The sequence below is a fragment of the Strix aluco genome, chromosome 10 (assembly GCF_031877795.1).
Source record: "Strix aluco isolate bStrAlu1 chromosome 10, bStrAlu1.hap1, whole genome shotgun sequence".
Classification (NCBI taxonomy): domain Eukaryota; kingdom Metazoa; phylum Chordata; class Aves; order Strigiformes; family Strigidae; genus Strix; species Strix aluco.
This window is the reverse complement of record NC_133940.1, coordinates 5323415-5345425: the sequence shown is the minus strand read 5'-3', so window position 1 is coordinate 5345425 and position 22011 is coordinate 5323415. Positions and strand designations below refer to the sequence as shown.

Here is a 22011-nt window from a genome sequence, read left to right as displayed (position 1 = left end):
GAGTTAGCCAGGTCCTGTGTCTGGTCCCACCTCTGGGCATGGTCATCTCGGTGGTATTCTCCAATGGAATGCCACTTTCCAGTGGGAAGATGGTGGACCAGATCCTTGGGGCTTTTAGCCAAGTGAATGGATGTGCCTTGGGACTCCCTCTGAGTTCCTCACTGTTCCCTTGCCAACGCTCTTGTGTTCACAAGTATATAAATCGGGAACAGAAGATGTGCCTTGGAGGAAACTTAGATGTAAGCAGAAATACAGTGTGAATAAGTATGGCCAACTTGTGTTGGTCATGGGGCTCTTCCTTAGCTGACCATCCTTTGAGTAGGAGGTTGGACTAGATGATGTCCTGAAATCTCTTCTAATGTGAATTTTCCTGTGATCCTATGATTTTCCCCAGTTGTGGAGACCAGCAAAAAAGCTCCTCTGTTGGCAAGCACACACAGCTGTCTTCTTGAGTGATGCTTAAGATTATGGTAGGAGGAATTCAATGCAGAAACAGACTTTTTAAATGGGAACAGCCCCACACCATGTACCGGTTGCTGTCATTCGTGTATGAGCAGTCTAAGGACAATTAAAATGTGAGCTGTCCACACAAGATCTCAAAAGTAAGGTCCCTGCAGCTCAGGCAAAATATCTTTCAGAGATCGGAAAATAACAACTTGAAGGCCTGGTTGCTGATGCTTCAAAATTGTCCTGTGAGTATTTAATCTCCATCAGCTAGGGTTGGATGTGGTGCTGAAGGCTGGAGAAACTTGATTACATACGGTTTTTGGTAGCCACAGAGTTCCTGTAAGAGAGCCAAGTGTTGCAGTAACACTAAGGACTATTCCTCCTCTGGTCTAAGAGATGCCAGATTTGATTGTGGGGCACTGTGTTGGACTAAGCTCAGTTTTTGCTCAAGATGTTGGCTTTCAGATCTTGTGAGGCTCATCAGATCTTGCCTATGGCCCCTATCCAGCAGAGAAAAGTGGAACTTTACTGGTATTTGAACTGCTGCAAACAGATATAGTCTGGATACCTGGATTAGTAAAGACCATGCTTAGCTCAAAGGGAGCTGAAATTTTGCTTTTAAAGACCGTCTGTGTTTTCTTCCTATTGTCCAGAAAGAAGTCATGGTGAATGCTCCTATCTCACCGAAGTCGGGATGGCTGTGGTCTGTAGGGATAAGGTAGAACAGTGATAGCCCTTAACTTTCTCTTAGATGCAAGAACTGGGTCATTTTCCAATATCAAAATGAAGAGAACTGACAGTTAAACTGGATTTAATCACTCATGCGTTGAGGGGCCTTGCCCTGAAGTATGTTTGCATGCTATTTTAAGTATTCAAAAACAAGAGTATTTGGAGGAATTTTGGGGCGGTCAGTAACGCCTGCAGTTATGATCCTTTATCTCATCGCTCATCCTCAGCGCTGGAGGAATGGTTATGTACCTTGGAGTCACAGCTGCGGCGGAGTTTTGCAGTGCGTGGTTAACAAGGAGAGCTCTGCAGGGACAATATATTTTGAGTGCGCCTTACTGTCAGCTTTTGCCTTCCCAGCTCCGCTGTCGTGTGGCTCCGCAAAACCTCCAAAGCCCAGCCAGCTCTGCCCAGGGCATCCCGCATCCCCCTTCCTGCGGGATCCCCGCACTGCCACGCTGGAGCTGCCTACTCCTCGCTGCGTTTTAACCTCTCTTCCTCCTCCCCCCTTCTCCGCATGTGTTTTCCGCTGCGTGTTTTATTGAGATAGAAGCCGCAGCAATTCCAACTTGCGGGCCAAACTTCCCGGGATCCGGCCGGGCCTCGCAGGGAGGCGGCGGGTTGGGGGGGGGGGGGAGCTGGGGCGCAGCGTAGCCTTTGGGGTGCTGGGCACCTCCTCGCAGGGAGCACCAGCGCCTTGGGGAGCCCCCCCTCCCCTTCAACAGGTAGACCTTGGGAGCAGCCAGCCTTGCTCTGCTCATCCTCCTGCGCGGAAAGGCCGGCGGGGGCTGCGCGGGGCTGGGAGCCCGGGGCAGCGCTTGGGGTGGTGGCCCCAGCCCGGGGCAGGGAGGGCGGCAGCGCTGCGGGGGGGGGCAGCTCCGCACAAAGCGGGTGGGTAAACCCTCCTCCGGGGCGCGGAGAGGAGGAGGAGGAGGAGGAGGAGGAAGGCGGGGGGATGCTGCTTCCCTCCCTCTCTCCCTCCCTCCCTCCCTCCTTCTCTCCCTCCCTCTCCGCGGCCGGAGGAGCGCGCAGGCGGCGGCTGGCAGCGCGGCGGGCTCGGGGGCGCGCAGCCCCGCGGAGCGCTGCGGAGAGGTCTCCGGCCCCCCCCCCCCCCCCCCCCGGCCGGGGCAGCGGGAGCGGCGGTGAGTGCGTGCGGGGCGCGGCGGCTGCTCCCCCGGGGTGCCCCCCCCCCTCTCCGCTCCGCGCCTCCCCGGCGGCTGCACCGGGCGCCCAGTAACCGCCCCGCCGGGGGCTGGGGGGGCAGCGCGGACCCCCCGCCGGGGATGGGGCTCCCGGGGGCTGCGCCGCCCCCCCCGGCTATTGTCTAGGGGCCGGGGAACAATAGGGGGAGCGGCGGCCCCGCGGGGGAAGGGGGGGGGGAGGCTCTGCCCTGCTCGCATCCCCCGGGCGGGGCGGGGGGGGGGACGGGGGTGCGGTCGCGGGGTCGGAGCATCTTCACTCCCTCAGCAACTCCGGAGCGTGTTGCTCCGGAGCAGAGCGGCCGCCCGAGCCGTGCCGGGGTCCGTGTGTTGTGTCCCCGTCCGTGTGTGTGTGTGTGTGTCCCCCGGCTGGGGACCCCCGGGGCTCCAGCGCACCCGGCTGGGGAGGGGGGAGAGGTGTAAGCGGCTCGGATGGAAATGTCTGGCCGAGGGCAAGAGTGAGCCCCGTGCCTAGAGCCGGCCGGTGGATGCAGGGGAAGGGCTGAGCGGGGAGAAGGGTGTAGTAAAGCAAAGTCAAATTTCCCCCTGAATCCTGCAGCCAGGCCTAATGGGCACTGATGCTGTGTCGGGCTGGGGAGGAAAGGGGGGAGTCTGGGGGGCTGCGGTCTCTGAGGCTGGTATGGGAGGAAAGGGAAAAGAGCTCCAGATCTTTCCTCCTCCCCCCGGAGTTACTAGGACTGAGATATGGATCATTAAAAAGGAGTAGCGTAATGCAATTAAGCATTAGACAGTCCCCACTGCAACATTTATCCATTGTTCCTCGCTCTGCCTTCTGCCAGAGCAATTCTTGTCTGGACAAGAGAAGTATAATTGAACAAATAGTTCATTTCCCTGGCCAATTGCATCCGTAGTCTCTCCCCTGAATCTTCTGCTGAGTGGCTGCAAACACAGCAGCGTCCTCAGACAGAAACAGAGAACCGGGACCCTCTGGTGAGACTCCCGCTGCCGTGGGCTGCCCGGCCAGAGCAGCTCTGAGTGGCCGCTCACCTGAGTTGTTCTGACAGCAGCAGCAGAGCAGGTTTGCTCCCTCACCTCTTGGTCCTCTTAGCTTCCTTGTGGGGAGTGGGAAGAAGAAAAATAACAGGTGGTGAGGCAGGTCCAGCCTACAGCTAGAAGATACTACGTGTGGTTCAGGCAAGTGCTCTCCTTTCCGTAGTCTGTCTCTTAACTTTGGCTTTGCCCTGGAGGATAAAGGATTTCAGGCTGGTTTGAGGTGATGCTGTTGCGGTGGAGTTTGCCAGCCTGCCCTTCAGCCTGTGCCTGGGGTGGTGGGTGCCCTGCAGCACGCACACACGCACGCACAGAGGCAGGAGTGCACGAACCCAATGCTCTTGCTCTTTTCCGAGAGCTGGGAGCAGCTGAAAGGGTTGCGGCTACACCTGGGCCCCTTGGTACATGCCTGGCTGGAGGCTGTGTCCTTTTGCCTGGAATCGCCTCCCGGTTCGCAGCACACAGCAGAGCTCAGCGCATGGGGACGCACAGATGCATTGTCTGCACCGCTGTGAGACATGCTCTGCACTGGGAGGCTGCCGCTTTTCCTCGCTTCTGGAGCTTCTTATCGCAAGTCTGCATCACGCAGCTTTCCTCCTTCTGTTCCTTCTCCTTTCCTCTTTCTTTGTCTGTAGACTGCCGCCTGTCCCGCTTCACTCTCAGCTTCTCCTTCATCTTCTCCTGCTTAATCCATTCCTTCACCTCAGTTTCTTTTTCTCTAAGTAGACCCTGTCCTCTTCAGCCTGCTTCTCAACACTGGAGAAGCAGCCCAACCCCTCATCTCAGTAGGAGTATTCCTGCCAACTGTTTACAAAAAGTAGCACAATACCCAGGCTGAATGCTGACATAATTACATACTCAGCCAGAGAGTGTAGTAAATAATCCTGCCTTTCAAGCTTTTGCCCAGTGGTGAGTCTTTTGCCATCTCCTTTGCCCGTGGGCTAAATGTATTATACTTGGCTTGCATTTACTTGCATTCTGGAAACACTAAGGCAGCGCAGCGCACAGCTGTATGGGATCAGAGGGGATGTACGCTGATGGCTTGCGCCATGTACACTTACCGTGCCTGTACGCACCGTGTGTCTCATACGCATCACACGGCTCTGCTCCTGGGTTCGGGCTCTGACAGCCGGGCTTGGCAAGTGCAAGGGCTGCCAGGGAAGGAACAATTGCGGAGGTGTGGATATTGTGCCACCCGTGAAGGAGAGATGGCTGTGGGGTGAAGGTCAAGAGTGCCAGCAAGATGTGCAGGGCTTGGCTAGCCATGCTTGCGTTGGTTAGGGTGCTAGCTAGTTTTCCAGGGATTTGTGTGTACATAGGATTGCAAACTGTGGGCACTGTCAGCATGGTTGTATTTCCAGTTGTGCTTGTGAGCCTGAGTCTGTCTGCAGTTGCTTTGGTTGTGAGTCAATCTGTCTGCAGTTGCAGTAGCTGTGAATCAGTGTCTGCCTGTAATTATGTGGGTGAATCAGTGTTGGCTTGTTACACTTTGAGTGCAAACGGTTTCCCATAGTGGTTGTAGGTGTGAATCACTCTACAGTCCCTCTGGATGTGTTTTTGAGTAGAGATGCAATACTGGGATTAATTTTGTTTTGATGAGGAAAAACAGTCGAGCGGCTTCTCGTTTTGAAAAATTAAAGCTGGGTTGGGAGTTGGGCACAGAGCTTGCTTCTCCGTTACCAGCTTTCTACAGAAGAGATCCACTTCAAAGCTTGCTCCCCTTGATCCAAACCTGTAATTTCTTTGTCTTGTGCCTTTGGTTTCGAGTGTCTTCTTCTGCTGGCATCTCTCGCAGAGCTGCAGACAACGCATTCAGTAACCATCACGTGTGCCTCGTGCCTTATGTGTGTGGCAGATTCATGGGAAGGTTGTTTATGGCTTGTGCAGTGTGTGTGTTTGTGGGGACCAGCCAATGTGTGCCTCTCGGGTAGGGAAGCACAAACATTTTCACGCTTGTGAGTTGAAGACTGCGTGGTTCCTCTGCCATGTGCCTCTTGCTGTGAGCCGGTGCCGTTTCTCTAAGTAGATGGTAAACAGCAAGTTTGATTCAGGTAGGTGGAGGTACTGCTGCCTGTTTCTTGTTCTCCAGTTCCTATAAAACGCTGTAGTAGCTTCTGGCCTTCAGCAGCATCTAAACAAAAGCAGCGCTAAACTGAGAGGCAAGTCGGAGAAATCTGGGCTCTCTGAGCTGGTGGAAGCAGAGCAGTCCCTTCAGTCCAGACTAACAAACTGAGCCTTCCCCTGCGCTGGCTGGTGCAGGTCTAGAGCGCGATGCTGGCAGGGCTGGACTGCTTCCAGTACGCACTGGTGCGGGGGTCTCTGCCTGCGCTGTGCAGTGCACGCATCCATCCCAGTTAGCTCAGTTCAGAACAAAGGGATGCAGTAGGACAAGGGTCTTGTGAAACACCACGGTACCTTATCCCATCATTTCCAGGCTTCCAGATGAACCATGTCTGCTCGTTGCTGGCCCTGCCCTCAAAATAAAAGGGTGGTTTTATTCCAAGGGACCCTCCTTTTAAGCTGAAGTGATTGAGAACTGAAGCAAAGCCTCCCCAACAGGAACACAGGGCAGCATGTGCATTGCCTGCATTTATTGCTGCTGCTGCTGCTGCACTGAGCGCTTGCTGCCTGCCTGTCTCTGCAGAGAGAGCTTGGAGCTTTACCTGAAGAAGTGCTAGAAGAGGCTGGTGTGCTTGTGGAGGGCTGGGGATGGTTGGGCAGAGCACAGCCTATACAGTTTGGACTATTTTGGAATCCTTGAGAGGTGTTGGAGGGACCTCTCCTGATGCCTGGGACCTGTTTTGCAGAGGCTCCAGTTCAAGGAGGAAGGGCTTTAAAGAGCTTCTTCTGCTGTGCAAGTGCACCTGACTTTGGGGGTAAATATGCAGGTGTTGTGAGGTCACCTATAGTGCTGTGCTTGCCTGTGCTACTGTGCAGGTGTGGTGGATGTGCTTGGCAACCCCCAGGTCTGCATCACCCTCTTCTCCCTCCGTGGAAGTGCTTGTATCTGGGCTTTTGGACTGCGGCTGCCTCGACTTCCCAGTCTGTTTTCCAGCTGGTTTCCCAGCATCAGCCTCTCATTGCGCACCCCTCCCCGAGATACCTGACTTGGCAAAGACGTGGAGCAGGTGCAGGTCCTGCGGGCTGGGGGCTGAGTGGGAGCTGGAAGTGCTCAGCACTCCTTCAGCCAGTGCCACTGGTGTAGGTGCCTGGCATGGGGCCACGCTGACCTAATGACACTGCAGGTACACACCTCGGGGCACAGTGATGAGGCAAATGCATCCTTGGGGCTGCTTCGTGAATGCTGCCTGCATGATGCGACTATTGCTAGGGGAATCAGATTGTTCCCTTGGCTGTGCGTGTTCCAAGGAGGCATTAATTTGGGAGAGAGACTGATGTGACTCTCACAAATGTACCCAGGTGGGTTTATGGGCCTCGCTCTTACCTCTCTGATGCTTGCAGTCTCCCCCTCTCCAGGCTGTTCTCTCAGATTTTTTTGCAAGCTTTACCTTTCAGTCTCCACCTCCAGAGCTCTATCTGTCTTTCCCTTGTCAGCAGTAAGGCTGTGCTAATCACTTTTTCCTAGGAAGGCATTTCAGAATATTTAATGGTTTCTAGAATAGGGATTTCTGAAAAGATCAGGCTCAGTATGCCAAGTCAGGAGATACCCAATGTTAGCATAGTTACTAGGGTACCTTGCTGATCTGGAAGGAATCAGCGGTTTTTTGGTTCCCAAACCCACCTCAGTAGGAGCAGGGGCTGGAGCATGTTGCTGTCTTGGGGAGAAGGAAGCTTTTGCAATTCCTCATTCCAAAACTGCACATCCAACAAGAAGGCTGTATTTCTCAGGAGTGTTGTTATGCTATGATGCTCTGGAGATTGGACAGACTGCATATGTTGGAGAGGAGTCAGTATGTTTATGATGCCTTTAGGTATGTGGTTATAAAGAGACCTGCCAAAATCCAGGGTGCACAGAACTGTAAACTTCAAGTATTGCTGGATTCCAGCTGCAAAGTGTTAGCAGGGCTCCTTAGAAAATCTGCGTTTGATTCAGCTGTGGAGGTTACCAGCAACTACAGAATTAGTGATGAATGCATTTGCTAACTGTGCCATTAAGAAATGAGCAATGGACAGATGGAGGAAGGAAGCGCAGAGCTGCTTTGAACATGTACCACCCCTATAGGCTCCATCTCGCGTGGGCATAGACGAGAACCAGCAGCTATAGGGTGATGTTCTTCAACTTAAGTGAAAGAAGAGTCAGTCTAAGGAGTTGTACCACACTTGTCTGAGCTTAGAAGTCTTTGCATTCTTCTTTCTTCTTCACAGATACTATGCAGCTTCCCTTCAGCTCCACCTAGTAAGACATTTTGGGTTTTTTTCTTTTTTGAGACCATTACCATACAATTAACATTCCTAAACTCGCAATCAGTTTCGTGCAGTTAAGTGCATGTTGCCTGCATCCTCCCTCCCTGCAGGGATCTCAGATCGAGATGTTGACTGTTTCAGAGCCCTCCTGAGTGGGAAGTGACAGCTGAATAGCATTTTGTTTAAGCACCTCTGCAAGGACAGCACCAGTTTGGGCTGGAGGAGCCCCAGTGTTGCTTTTCCTGAGACACGCTCATGGGTGTTTCCGTTCTTTTCCATTGCTTGAGATGGTGCTGAGCGCCAGGGGACCCCTTCCCGCTGCTCTGCTGCAAGCAGTAACTGCCATGAGGCAGGCAGTCTTCTCCAAGAGTGACTCTTTTTGTGCTAAAATCTGAGGAGCTCAGTTGCTGGGCTGTTGAAACCAGGACTGGTTTTACAAACCTGCCAGGCCAGATACCTTATTAGAGAGGCTGTGTGGCCAGTAGCTATTTGGCTTATAAAGCACTTGCAACAGCTGAGATTTTTGTGTGTTTCTGAGGTTGGTGCTGGGCCTGGGTAGCAAGAGCCCCAGGAAAGGGGAGAGGTGATGCTGAGAGCTGCTGTGCCATGGGGACCACACTAGGCTTTGGCTATGGGGAGCTTTGGAAGATCCCTTAAACTGTATGAAGGGTGAAACCTCCTCCTCTGCAAAAGACTCCTTGCATCCTCCAGAGATATGTTTCCTGCTCGGCAGTGGGGTGATGAGCACCAGCGCTGGAAGGGGCTTACTCCTTCTGCTGCTCCCCCAGAACTGCCTGACCAGCCCTGGCTCAGTGTCACAAGGCTACCAGGGTTCATCACCGACAGTTAAAGACTGTGTTAAATGGGAATGTCAACCACAATCCTCAGGACCAGGTCTTCTTCTCAATCCATCTCTATGTGTAAATGAGCCAAAGAGCAAGGAAGATGCTGTGCAGCCTCTTCTATCCAGCTCCCCAGGAAAAATACGATACGAGAACCAAAGGAAAGTGGTAGAAAACAGTGCCAAGCTATTTTGCATGCTGTGTTGTCCTTCCTGAGTCTGTAAGTGCAGCCATAGCAAACCAGCCATCCATGTACTCTCACCCCATTTTGGGGGCATTCTCTGTGCCAGCAAACTGAGCTGTGGCTGGCAAAGTAATCACTTGGGCCAGTAGTGAAAATAGATTTTTTCTCCAAGTGCAGGTATATAGAACTGGTTCTCATGCTTAAAATGAGACTTAAGCGTGTATCTAACTTTATTCAAGAAGCCCTGTTATCCTCGGCGAGCACCTTCAACAGAACTATCCAAAGTAAAACACTAGCCCTTCATCTCCATATAATATTGAAGGAAAACTGTATGAACAAAGCTTGGTGGAAATGCAGTTGTTTAGAGCTTCTTGGCACAGACAGGCATAGCTTACACACAGCTACATGGGCGGTGTAAGTGCTCCTGGCTTTTGTCGCTGGTCCCGACCCTATCTCTTTCTGAATTACCTTGCTGCCCCATTTTCTAGTCCTCTAGCTGCTCTGTTCCACCTGTGGTGTATAATCTCCCCAGCCCATCTAATAAAGATGGTCTGAAATGTTCTAGAGGAGTCAGAATAGTCCCTGCAGAGGCGGGAGGCACCTGCTGCAAAAACAAAGGGTCCTCGTTTGTGTGGGTATCCCTGGTCAAAAACTGCTGGCAGTGCAAATTCTGCCAAAACAAACCATTTATTGAAATCAGCAGTTGAATGGAAAAGTGTTGATTTCAATGAAATTTTTCAATGGTGGTGTGAGGAGGGGAGAGGGAAGCCAGCAATTTTTTTTTTTCCTTTTGACTAGTGTTTGAAATTGCCTTAGGAAAAAAAAAAAATCAATTAAATCCTGTTGTATAATTTGCAAGTTTAAGTGAAATGAAAGGGAAAAGTTGAAAGGAAATCTGTTGAGGAGCTGCTAATTGAAGGAGTTTTGAATTTGCCTTGTAAGAAACATCAACATTTTAGCTGTCCTTGTTGTGATTTGGAACGAGTCTCCCCTAACTGTTGGAATTTCCCACAGAACAGATGTTCAGCCTCTTAATTTGTGCTTCGTCAGCAAATACTTGAATTTCCAAGACTGCATGTCCCTTCTCAGCTGGAGGGTGGCAGGAGCCGGGGGAGCCACCCCGAATCAGGGCTTGTCTCCCCCGAGGTGTAGGTGTGCCCTTGCCAGAAGGCTCCTGCAGCCTCCGGTAAGTGTGTGCTCCTTTGGTGTGAAGGCTGCACTTCCCTGGGCAGCATCCTGATTAAATAAGGCCCGAGCACACTGGCGGATGCTCACATGCACAGTAATTAATCCGTGCGCTGATATTTGCAAGGATTTTGAGTGATGGGGAGGAAGATAAAAGTAAGACGTCTGAGGTACGCTCTGTGCAAGGCAATGCTGGGGCTCAACGCTGTTCCTTTTTTTCCTGTGCCTGCCATTAGTGAATATCTTGCCAGAACAAAAGCTGAGGTGGGTGGATGAGGACTTGTAGTGTCTGGCTCTTACCTTCTGCCTGCGTGGCAGCTCACGTCCTCCCAGAGCTGAACTGAGCTAAAAAGCAAGGATCGGGCACAGTATCTAGGAAGGCTGGAGGGTCAAAGTGGTGTGGGGTGACCAGGAGCAGATAAATGCAGAATTGTGGTGTAACACACGACCCAGGCAGGCCTTGTGCCCCGTCTCCTCCTCCAGCCAGCTGTGGCAGGGCTAGCCAGGTCCACGTCACTACACACCCCATACACATCCTCTCCAGGCGTTTCCACTCTGCGTGGCTGAGCTCCCTGCTCTCTCTGCGTGGTATTTCTGTTGGGGGTTCCCATCTCCAACGTCTGTGTGCAGAAACCCCTGCTCCTTGGTAGCACTTGCATCGCTCACCTGCCCCCTTCACCCTGGGGCACCCTCCCCTCGCTGAGAAATGCTGTTCAGGTGGTGGGGTTTGGCTTTCAACCCAGCATCTCCTTCAGCGCTGAAAGGAGCTGCCTGAGGCTCTGCAGTGTTGGTGCCTACTGAGTGGGGAAATCCAGAGGTCAGATTGGGCTGGCAACAACATCTTGCCCTGGTTTCTACAGGCTGTGATTGAAGTGAGCCTTCACTGACGTCTTTGGGGGCTCACACTGGCCGGTTGTGCCTGGCTGCCACAGTGCTGAGCCTCTGCTGGGCTGAATCCTGTGTATGCCAGACGTGAGGTGTGCTGGGGAGACGTCACGACAAGCTGTATTTATACAGGCTGTTGCTTGGCAGTGCTGTTCCAAGGTGCATCAACATAATGAGATACATAAAAGGGGAAGGCAGTTAAATGTGCAATAACATCACAATAAAAGTAAAACTGAGCATTAATGAAAAATCTGAGCACACTAAGTGCAATACAGTTGAACACTCCCACTACCTTGGGCCTCGGTGCCCAAACTTAATAATTTTTGGCAGTGTCATTACCAGAATTAAATGAGGGCCTAACTATCCAGTAAAAGATGTTTGGAAAAAATGGGTGTTGGGACTTTGCAAGTGGTTCTGCTGTGTGGGCATCCCCAAGGCAGCACAGGTAGCAGGGGATCTGAGACTGCTGCACGGGGAGGGCGGTGCCTGGGAATATTTGGTGAGGAGGAGGAGGAAGCGATGGGTGGAAGAAGAACCGGTGTGGTCATTTTGGAATTGGAGCGCTTGCTGCCAGGTGCTGAAGCAACGGGGGAGCTGCTGGATGTGCTGTGAAGATGGGATGAGGGTTTGTATGTGTGTGTATGGGCTTGGCTCTGACCCCATGCTGTGACTTCCCCAGGGCCAGCAGTGCTGCAAGGGATGCTGCTGCCTTTGGTCCCTGGGGGCGTCTCTGGGACTTCACATACAGGACCCCAGAAATACTGACTGCTGGCTAACACGGATGAACTGCCAGGAAAAACTGAACTAAGCAGATTGCTTTCCTCCTAGTAAATATAATCTCTTTTCTCTTCTCTCCTTCCCCTCTGTGCCTACCCTGGCAGGTTTTGGAGGCTTGCTTGCCAGTCGCTGCGTGCTGACGCCATGGCGCTGAGGCTCCCCGGAATGGGGTTGCTCTCCCTCGTTAGCCTTGGAGTCCTAGTCCTGGTTTTGGCTCTCCCTGCTGATGCTGGGTAAGGTGGTGAGCGCTGAGGCTGTTGGCCAAGGCTGCCGTCCTCTTGCTGTGCTTAAATGTCCCGGGGCCAGTACCTGTGTGAAGTAGTCCAGGGCAAAGCACTAAAAAATGTCTCTGCTGTGTTTGACTCTCCCCTTGCCCATGTCCCCACGGCTTTCACCCAGGGACTGTTCAGTCCCTCGTGGCTGAGCTGACTGATTACATTACCATTTTTTGAGGTGCTCTCAGTAAGGACAGTTGTCAGCATTTTTTGCAACAAAACCACTTTTCAAATTTGGCCGCTGCACAATTCACTCTGAGCAAGGACTTGGCTTGGATGAGTTATTAACCTGGAAGAGAGACTCCCCTACACTTTAATTTTTTAATACTCTTTTAAAGAAAAGAAAATGAAACTGCTTCAGCTGTTTGTTTATGGTATAATGGCCAGCCCTGGCTGGGCATGCTGCTTGCCCTCTGCCTGGGTTGGTGTCCCTGGGCGTGCAAGCTCCGGCTGTCCCGGCACAGAGTGCACTGCCACCAGCCCTGCCTTCCCAGCCCCTGGGAGCTGTCGGGAGAAGATGAAAGCCTGTTAGTCCGTGACAGGCTCTGTAGCCATCCTCTGCATCCCGTCGGAGCCTCTGTGGAGGCTCGGTCAGCTCGGAGAGCCCTTCGTGGAAGGGAGGCAGAAACACCCCCAGCGCAGCCTGCCAGCGGCGGGGAGGGAAGAGCCCTGCCCAGAGGGAGAGGAATGCAAATAATACATGACTGCTATAAAAAATTTAGAAAAGCCTTTGGAGTGCCAGGTATGGACACTGAAATGCTGTCTGCTGAGTTACAAGTCCGGCAGTGATCAAGGGTTTTCATGCATGAAAAAATGTCAGTGCCGCCCCTCCTCCTTCCCTCGCGCACCCCCCTGTGTGCAGCCGCTTGCCCAGCTGCACATCCTGCCCTGTCCTGCCCACGCTGCTTCACCTGCTTGGATCTAACTTTGGTATAAGCAAATGCATCCCGAGCTGACCCTCATAGCGACGTAGCAGAGGCAGAGGCAGCCCCAGGTGCTGGCTTCTTGCCTTCCCCCCAGGCTGGAGGGGCTGGCTCCCCATCCCCACGCTGTGGGGTGTCAGCAGCCCCTGTGCCCGCAGCCCTGCCTCTGCCTTCCCCACCGCTGCTGTTTTGCTTCCCATCACGTTTTCACTGATGCCGCTGCTCCCTCGCTGCCATGTGGCTATCGCTCTGGTCCACGGGAGGATTTGTTTCCTAAATTGCATACAAGGGCACCCTTGTTCGGAGGTTAGTGTGCCGATGTGGCAGCCAGCTCTCCAGAGAGCATGTGCACAGGGACTGGTGACGAGGTAATGACTTTTCCTCAAGCCTATCCTAATTAAATTCGCTGTAAACCTCTGTCTTCCCTGCCTAAAGGCTTTAATTATTTTAAAACCATGATACCTCTTTGCAGTTCCTTAGAGTTCTTCACTGGGGCTTTGAGAGATAAATGAGACCTGTTTTTATGCCTTGCTAAAGGGCAGCTTTAGCTTTATGTTAAGGTTAGGTGAGCCGGCCCAGACCTGGGCTGGACTGGGGAATTAGCCCAAATCAGGTGCCAGGCAGAGGTGCTGCTGGCTCTCCCCTGCCTGCCCCTTTCTCTCGCCTCGCCTGCACTGCTTTTCCCCCAGCGCCTCCCGAGTGAATCCCACGCTGCTCACATTGAAGTCGACACCTCAAATGTCAGGCTGAGTAAAACGGCTTTGAAATTTGTAAACTAATTTTTCCCATCACCGCTGAGCCTCCACCAGGAGTTCCTTCACAAAAATCTGTCCTCTCACTCTTTATATTACCGGTAATTTTTAAAGATAGCTTATAAAACATTAATGAATGAGCTTTCATGAGCATGCTAGCTATTCATAAGTTATAGATGGTTATATACCCATCAGCAGACACTGGTACAGATTGCTTTTAACCATGACATCTATTGAAAGCTGGTACAATTGAAACCTCGCTAATTACAGTAAGCGTTTGTTAAATTCCTCAAAATTCTACTTACCTGCAGGGAGTTCAGCTATTTCAAATATTTCAAGTCCAGATGAAAAGCCAAAACCAATGTTTTGATTTGAATGGGAAGTCTTGAAGGCTGCGATGCAGTCTGTAATACTGGTTTGACATTTCAGATCTGACAGGTTGCATTAGGGCTGGGACAGGTGTTTTCCCAACCATACCCTATGGGAACTGCAGTTTAAGCACTTTATTACCCTTGTTGGGCTCTTGCAGGCTGAACTTCCCGGCTTGACCATTTCTCCCATGATAGCAGGTATTGGTTTGCTTAAAATCAGAGGCCAAGCGGCCTTGCGAGATGTGGGATCCGATCCCTGAAGAAGCAAACCTCAAGCACTTGAAATGCAATTTCCCCGAGTGTTTGGTCATTGATGCCGACGCAAATTAATGTAAAAATTGCCCAAAACGGAATATTTTAATTAGCTGCAGCATGCTGAATAGTATTGATTCAGCCTGACTCTAAAAATACCCATACCCTGCTCTCAATTTTTCCTCTTTTGCTAGAAAATACTTTTTCCTCCTCTTTCATCTTACAGAAGCTGGGGTTTCTGTTAGGAGAACATTTTGATAGAAAACTCCAAGCCAGCTCTGCTACTTGTCACCCTACTGACCCTTCACAGGGTATTTACAAATGGAGCAGTAGTGTCAGGAGTAACTAGTCTAACCAGAGGTAATGCAGCAGGATTAAGCTTTGAACTCCTCAAATGGTAGTCTTCTTTCTGTTTTTTTTTCCCTCAATTGCTTCTTGATGCGTGCTTAAACCAGTGGCTGCACACATCAACTGGAGCAAGAGAAAATGAGGCTGGGAAGGAAAAGGAAAGGGGCAGAAGTGTTAGCAACAATTTAAGGGCTTCTCTTCCCCCAGCTGTGGGGAGTGGGACCCTGCCTCAGAGGGTCATAGGTGCCCTCCCTGGTAACTGTACCCACGTCTTGCACCACCAGTGTCTCTCTAGTTTGCTGCATTCATGGTCTTCACCCAGGCAGTGGTCCCCAGGCACTTATCTCTGGTCAGTGGCACTGGGCTGATTTGCCAGTCAGGGCTGCCCCGCTCCCGAGGGGTTCCTGGTGCTGCTGCTGAGGATCCTTCTGCTCCAGCAGCCTGTTCTCCCCCTGCCTGTCCGTGCCTCTTAATCTTTTTTTGGCCTCATTGGTGTCTCTTTTATTTCCTCTTCCATCTTTGTTGCAATCTCTGCATCTATAGATTTTTCTTTTGGTTTTTCTGTTACTTAATCTTCTGCCTTTCCATTTGTTTTGGTCCTAACAGCTATTTCTGCTGGGGAAAGCTGCGCTTGGAGCCACAGCACCAGTGCTCTGTGTTGTCTGAAATCTCTTTTAGAGCCAGACAGTTTCAGAAGGTTTCGCAGGCTCCTTTTCTGTTGATTGAAAGGGAGACGCAAAATGCAAATGTATTATTTGAGCCCCTTGGGCTTGCAAAACTGCATTGAAGATTTTGTTTGGTGAGATTAGCTTTGTTTGAGAAATTTACTACTTATTTTATTCCACCTGGGGCAAAAAATGACCTGAGGAAATCATCTTATTTGGGGGCTTCCAGGCGTCTAGCATTGAGCAGAGATAGGAACGTGAAAACTCATTTGATTTTATAAACAGGGAAAGTTCAACAAACCGCAGAAATGGTTCACAAAGAGTTTTAATGATGGACTTGGGCTTCAAGCCTGCTCTACTGAATTCCTACTTTTCTGCCTCTCTTCCCTCTTCCCAGGAGCAGAGAATTTGGACATGGCTTGATATGGTAAACAGCTGGCATCACTTCTTCCCTGCTGCCTATAAGGAGATACTGGCACTTGAGTAACTGAAGCTCCCACAGCCTCTGTTCATAAAATGCCCTTTCTTAGGGGCAGGTGGGGGATGCTGGGGTAGGAGAAGGCTCCTTAAAAAGCTACTCATGGTGCCCCTGGCCCTGAGCATGGAAAGGTGGGGAGGGGGCAGCAGGAATGCCTCAACTTCCATGACAAGGGGTGTGGTGGAAGAGGCCAGAGGGGGGTTGATCTGAGATGCCCTGTGGGGAGTCCTGCAAGCACATCACCTTATCAACAGGCATGGCCCATCCTGCAGTTCAGGGGCCACTGCAGCACAGGCTGAAAAATGAACCCACATCCCTTCGTTTCCAATAACTGTTCAGAGCATGTAAAGAGTAGGTTTCTCTTCTGATGACGTTTTTTCCTCTTTTTGACCCCGCCTGCCAGGCTTTCTCAGAAGCATGTTTCAGACGTCGTGGATGACAGCAAAGATAACATCACCATTTTCACCCGCATCCTGGACAGGCTGTTGGATGGATATGACAACCGCCTGAGACCTGGACTTGGAGGTCAGTTGGTTGGAGAGATGATGTTTTCCACAGCTGTGTAGCTTTAGAAATGAGAGGCTGCATGGATGACTTATTAATAAGTCTGGTGCTGTCAGAAGGAGAGTGTGGTTCAGTGCCAGTCAGTCTGCTGCTGGTTTCCCCATTTTGAGTCTATGTTACCTGGTTTGATATTTTGTGAGATCAGAGGTGCAAGTCTCTGACTGCTGTGGTCTTCTATGACATTACATGGATAGGCCTGTAGATGGAGCAAATATGATTAAACTTATTTCTTCTCCTTTTGTGGGCATCACCATTTCAGGAATGATGATACTACCAGTTTGCAGGACCTTCAACTTGTGTTGGCATTGCTTTTTAGTCAGTGGGCTTTGCTATAGAGCCTTTATCTCGCCATCTTCTCTGTTATTTCCTCTGTAGCTGCCACCTGGCAAGCTCTACTCAGCGTGCTGGTCTGGACACCGGGCAGCCAGCCAGGCTGTGCTGCCTCCTGAGCTGTTTTTAACACAGCTGCCGTTATAGCTACTGCTGCTGAGTTTCTCTCCAAGCACCTACAGATGTTTAAGGTGCTTTAGAAAGCAAAACCACGGTAGTCACCTTCCCTCCCAACGCTTATCGCGTGATGTAAGGAGGCAGAAACAACGGGGAGGTGTGTGGGGAAGACAGACGTGAGCTGTCTTGGTGAGATGAGGGATGAGATGAGTGATGTGTGGTTTCTTGATGTGCTGTTGCCAAGGGGCATTGCTGTGGCAGAGAAGATGACCCCTCTCAGGGGCCACAAGGGCTGCTGAGGTGATGTCCCTGCACTGCTCTGAGCTCTCCTGCTCGGCTGCAAAGGTGTGCTGCCGGACCACGATTCCTACCCAAAACTGGAGTCGCCGTGTGCTCCCCCGTTCCCTGAAGGTCCCACTGCCAAGAGAGGTTGGGAACGAGCTTTCCTGAGCTCTTGCATGCTGATGGGGCTCCAGTGCTATAGTGCTAGCCTGGAATTGCACTCTGTGTTCCTCAAAGCAGCCTTGTTGTCTCTTCCCAGCCCCATGTCCACCTCTGTGCCATGGCCTTCTGCCTTGCACCTGTCCAGGAGTACTCTGATCCCAAGCAGAGACCATGCAAAATCTGGGGAAGAAGGGTTTCTCCAGTGAGCATCCTCACCTCTGATGGGCTGCCATGCTGCAGGACCCAGACAGGAGAGGGTTACTGTGTCTGCATAAGCCATCCATCAGTTTTATTGCTTTTGTTGCTTGTTTCTTTCCCCCAGAATTAACTGTGGTCCCACTAATAGCTTTTCTTCCTCAAGTCTCCCCGATGGCTGTATTGATTTAACTGAAACGAGTTCTGAAAGGGGACTGAGGGGGCATTTATGTTCACCGTAGGCTCGGTTGCAGACAACCCTGTGTGAAGTATTAACAAGAGGACTCCCAGGAGCCCCTTGCTGGGGAAGTTAAAACCTTTCTTGGAACATCTCTGCTCTGTTGCTTTAGATCCTTTAATAACGTACTTAACATAATAAATTGCCTTTGCCTGAACCAGACTTGCATGTTTAAATAGTGCTTTCACCTCTGATTTCCCCTCTTGGAGCACTCTTGTGGACCCAGATGGGAGGTTTTGACAAGGGCTACAGGTTTTGGGGGCTCATGGCTGGCGATGAGTTATCCTCCATGTGTGTATGTGTGTATGGGGCAGCCCGCTGAGCCAGGCTCTTCTCACTTTTAGCTAGATCTGTTTTCCCCAAGTCTAGGCTTTTATTTCTTGGAGGTCTGTCAGGGCTGCTATCAGTAAGAGCATTAGAGGGGAAGACCTTTCCCACTGCTGCTGGTGGCCAGAGAAGCAGAAATGGTCCTGCTGCAGACTCCGGACTTAGGGGTTAATCAAATAGCCTGGGGTGATAGTCAGCACGAGAGGGGCTCCTGCTGTCCAAGGTTATGTGAGATCTGTGAAGGGGATTGCTTTGCTTCAAGATAGCAGCTGTGCTGCTGGGTGATTTCAGTGACTTAGAAGGTACGTTGGTTTTCCTGTGGGACAGCACTGGGCATTCCCTGTTAACCCTGCACTGGCTCGCCCCGTTTCCCTTGGGAATATCTTCCACGTGCTCTTCTGAAGATGTCAGGTGAGAGCATCCATTAGCACCATGCAGGCCTGCTTTGGTGTCCATGGAAAGGGCAGACGGGGTGGGATTGTGCCCATGTGCAGGAAAGATGGATTGGCCTAGATTGTGAGTAACCGGGAAGCAGGACACACAGGCTCCCTTCTTGGCCTTGGTTTCCCTGCTCTGTAGGAGATGGAGCCCCCTGAAAACGCTGGGTTGGGATCCAAGTGGGGTGCAGGGCTGCAGCACCTCTCAGGGCTGTGCAGTACTGCGTGTGCCCGGGTGCCTGTCCCCCACGTTCGGCAGAGCCGTTTCCTTGTGTGCCAGGAACCGAGCAATGTTTGTTTAGGCTTTGGGAAGAGAGTCTGTGTAAGCAACAGAGTGTTGATGTGGCGACTTCTCCCCTCAAGATAGCCTCTTTGTATTTATTTTCTTATCCCCTCTGTTTTCACCATCTGCTGCCACCCACTCTAATAGCTCCCATGCCAGAGCTCCTCTTCCTACCAGGATGCTGCAGACACAAACTGAAGCAAACCAGTGCTGAGAGGCTTGGGAGTGCCTGGCACTGCAGAGCCAGGCTCCAGGCAGGGGTGGTCCTGTGCTTTCCTGCTGCTCCTGCTCCCAGGAGGTGGCCCAGGACATCCTTACCAGCAGTGTTGACAGCTAGTAGAGGTTTGGGAGCATACTCCAGGCTAGCTCAGAAGAGGAAAGGTGGCTGTCAGCTGTCAGACTCCTCCTTCTGCAGGAACACCCTGTAGCACTGGGGACACGACCACTGGTGTCACAAAGAAGTCTTCCGTGGCTTGTAGGAGGTTTCTCCCTGTCTCTGCCAGGTGAACTGGGGCTGGCTTGCTCTTAAGGACAGAGATGAGTCTTTTGTTTGGCCCCATGACCGCTGAAATACAGTCTGGGCTAGGGGAAGGGGTAGCTGCATAAACAGATCATGTTACAGGACTCAGGGTGGGAGAGGAGAGGAAGGAACTGTCAGCAGATAACCTGTGTTTCCCTTGGGAAAACACAGGGCAGATTGGTTATTAAGTCAGAAGAGAACCCCAAGGGGATGGAGACATCTGTTGTCATGGCCAACCTTGTAGGATAAGAAAATCTCCTGCTGGGAGAGTTTCTATGGACAGTGCTGGCCTCCACTCCTGGTTTGGAGCTGTGCAATCATGCAGATCCTCTGCCCAGCCCTGCGGGGGCTGTGGTGAGGGGCATCTATTTATAGCTCTCAAATTCTCTTTGCTGGGGCTCCCTGTAGAGCTGCTACATGGAGAGGCCTCAGCTTTGACCCTGGAGCTTCCCTTGCTTGAGAGAGTAGGAGAGAGGAGATGTGGCCAGGAGAAAGAGGTAGAACTGGCTGACAAAGGGAGAGACATCGTATACCCAAAAAGAAGAGATGCTCAAGGAGTGGGATGTGAGCAATGGGAACATGAGCGATCCTCCAGGAATGAGTGATGCACAAAAATACCCACATAGCCTTGTGCTGCTTACTGTGAAGAGCGATTGAAGTTCTGTCATTCTGACACGGCCAGTGTGATGCCCAGCAGTTCCCATGAGAGGGGATGTGGTGGTTGGGTTGTTTGAGGTTCAGTGATGAAGCGTTGTGCTGCAGCTGAAACACAGCCATCTTGGGAATGCCTGGGAAGGGGCAGGAGGGCAGGTTTCCAGACTTGCCTCAGCCTTTTCCTTCCTTACAGCCTTGAGAATCATTTTAACATGCTTTGGCAATACAAAGCTATTGCGGGGCACCTTACTGCTCAGGGAGGAGGCACGTGGGGCCTTTCTGTAGCTGTTTGCAAAACTGGGTAGGGATTTCTTCCAGGTCAGCCAGAGACTGTCTGCTTCACGGGGGCTGGGGTGAGGTGCTGTTTGGTGTACGGAGGGCACCTGAAGCAGTGGTGGACTCTGTATTGGGTGGTCAGGGGAAGCCTGCTCTCCAGAAAACAGTTGGCCTTTTCCAGGGGATGCAAAGGAGGAAAAGATTTTGCCCCAGGGAAGAGAAGGAGGGAGCAGACTGTTCAGTTTTCTAAAAGATGGGCTATAAGCTTTCTAGAGAAGCCTGTTTCTCCAATTGCAATTAAAAAGTAATTTGTACTGTGTTAAGCAGCTAGGCTAGGATCAATCGGTGTTATCCCTCCTGGGTGCAGCATTGCTTACAAGGTAACTCACGGTATTTCCTTGAAGCTTCTACCACATGTCTCTGGAGCCCCTAAACGGCTGAGTCGGCCCCGCTGAGGGAGCAGCGGCTGGCGAGCGTCCTGACCGTCTGTCTCTGCCCCGTCTGCTTCTGGACAGGGGAGGGTTAGGAGCCTGCTGAAGTTTTCAGAGCATGGGGTTTACTGGGACCGGCAAACACAGGATTAAAGCAATGCAATTCCCTAGGCAGAACATGCACTTGGCCCCTTTGATTTCTTTTTCCTTGAGGACAGGGCATGGCACCCATTCTGCGTCCTCAGGGCTGGCAGCGAGTGGGTCCCATCCAGGCAGAGGGGGAGCCCCAGTTTGTACCTTCACAACTGGGTATATCTGGAGAGTAAAAGCAACCCAGGCGCGTGGCTGCCCCCTCTTCCTTATCTCCAGTGGATTGCTCTTTGTGGCTTGGTGTCAGCACCTCCCTGCCCACGTCCCGGCACAGATGCCCTTGGGCTCGAGCAGGTTTTGGCGTGGTCAGGCTCTGCTGCTCACAATAGGACTCAAATCAGGGATACCTGACATGGGTCTACGGTGTCTTTTATCTGGCCTTACCTACTAATGGTTTTGATCTGTAGCCACTGCTGCTGATGTACTCTTTTGTGAGTGAGGCGCACCTCAGTTGGAGTTTTTCTTGTCTCTTCTTTCTGCGGTGCAGTGTTTCTTCCTGCTTATGTAATGATGGTGTAATTTGGCAGGATGGCTTCTGAGCAAGCGAGAAACATCTGTATCCCTGTCTTGCCGCCTGTATTTCACTGATTCAAGGGCTGATGGTCAAGAGGTTTTGGTCTTAGGTTCAGAGCAGCTCCCTTTAGGTTGAGACATTCCTATGAGATGCTTGGTGTGTTACAGCTCGGAGCATCTGTCATTTTGTCCTGACCTGCAGGTAAGTGCTTGTCTGTTATTATGTGAGCATTAAGGCAGGGGGGCTGAAATAATCAGAATAATTAAATTATAGAACTCCCTTCTCTCGAAAGTACGGTGCTCCTCAGGCTGAAACAGTGAGGGCTTGTCTGCCTGGCAAGATCCAAGAAGAAATCTGCAGTGAGAGTAACCTAGAATAGTAGTAGAAATTGTTAAATTGTCCAGATTGAAGTTTAGAGAACTTTTATTTCCCCAAATCTGGATGAGATGTTGAAATTGTCCTTTTCTTCTGCAGATAGGTTGCAAAGCCCTGGGGAAGGGACCCTCCCGAGCTGTGGGTGCATGTAGTCACAGCGTGCAGAAGCCCAGCTTTTGGGTGCTCAGTGGTGGGCAGAGGGGTGGAGGTCAGTCTGTTCTTGGTCCCTTGGCAGAAGCATCAGCACTGCCTGTTGCTGTGGGGACACCTGAGCAGTGGTTGCAGAGTCCCACTCCCCATTGCAGCAGAGCTGGTCACTGGCACTGAGCTCTTCTGCAGGTTTTTCACCTGTGCGTCATGAAGCTGCCTGCAGTTTGTCATAAACATTATCTAGATCTCCTGTTTGTGCAAGAGAAACATTAGATGACAAACCCAGTGGTCCTTTGTGGTTTGTTATGATTTCCAGGGTTT

At 51.5% G+C, this 22011-nt stretch overlaps 1 protein-coding gene across 3 annotated transcripts in view; it reads left to right on the top strand.

The window, feature by feature from the left end:
• Window positions 1-2299: 2299 nt before the first annotated feature.
• The window catches only part of LOC141927829 (gamma-aminobutyric acid receptor subunit alpha-3), a 78104-nt gene continuing 58392 nt past the window's right edge, over window positions 2300-22011 (top strand). For all 3 annotated transcript variants that reach the window (XM_074835127.1, XM_074835126.1, XM_074835125.1), the window contains exons 1-3: window positions 2300-2315; window positions 11726-11854; window positions 16089-16210. In XM_074835127.1, the coding sequence (XP_074691228.1) occupies window positions 11766-11854; window positions 16089-16210 (211 nt within the window). In that variant the 5' untranslated portion in view covers window positions 2300-2315; window positions 11726-11765. The remainder of the gene's footprint in view (window positions 2316-11725; window positions 11855-16088; window positions 16211-22011) is intronic.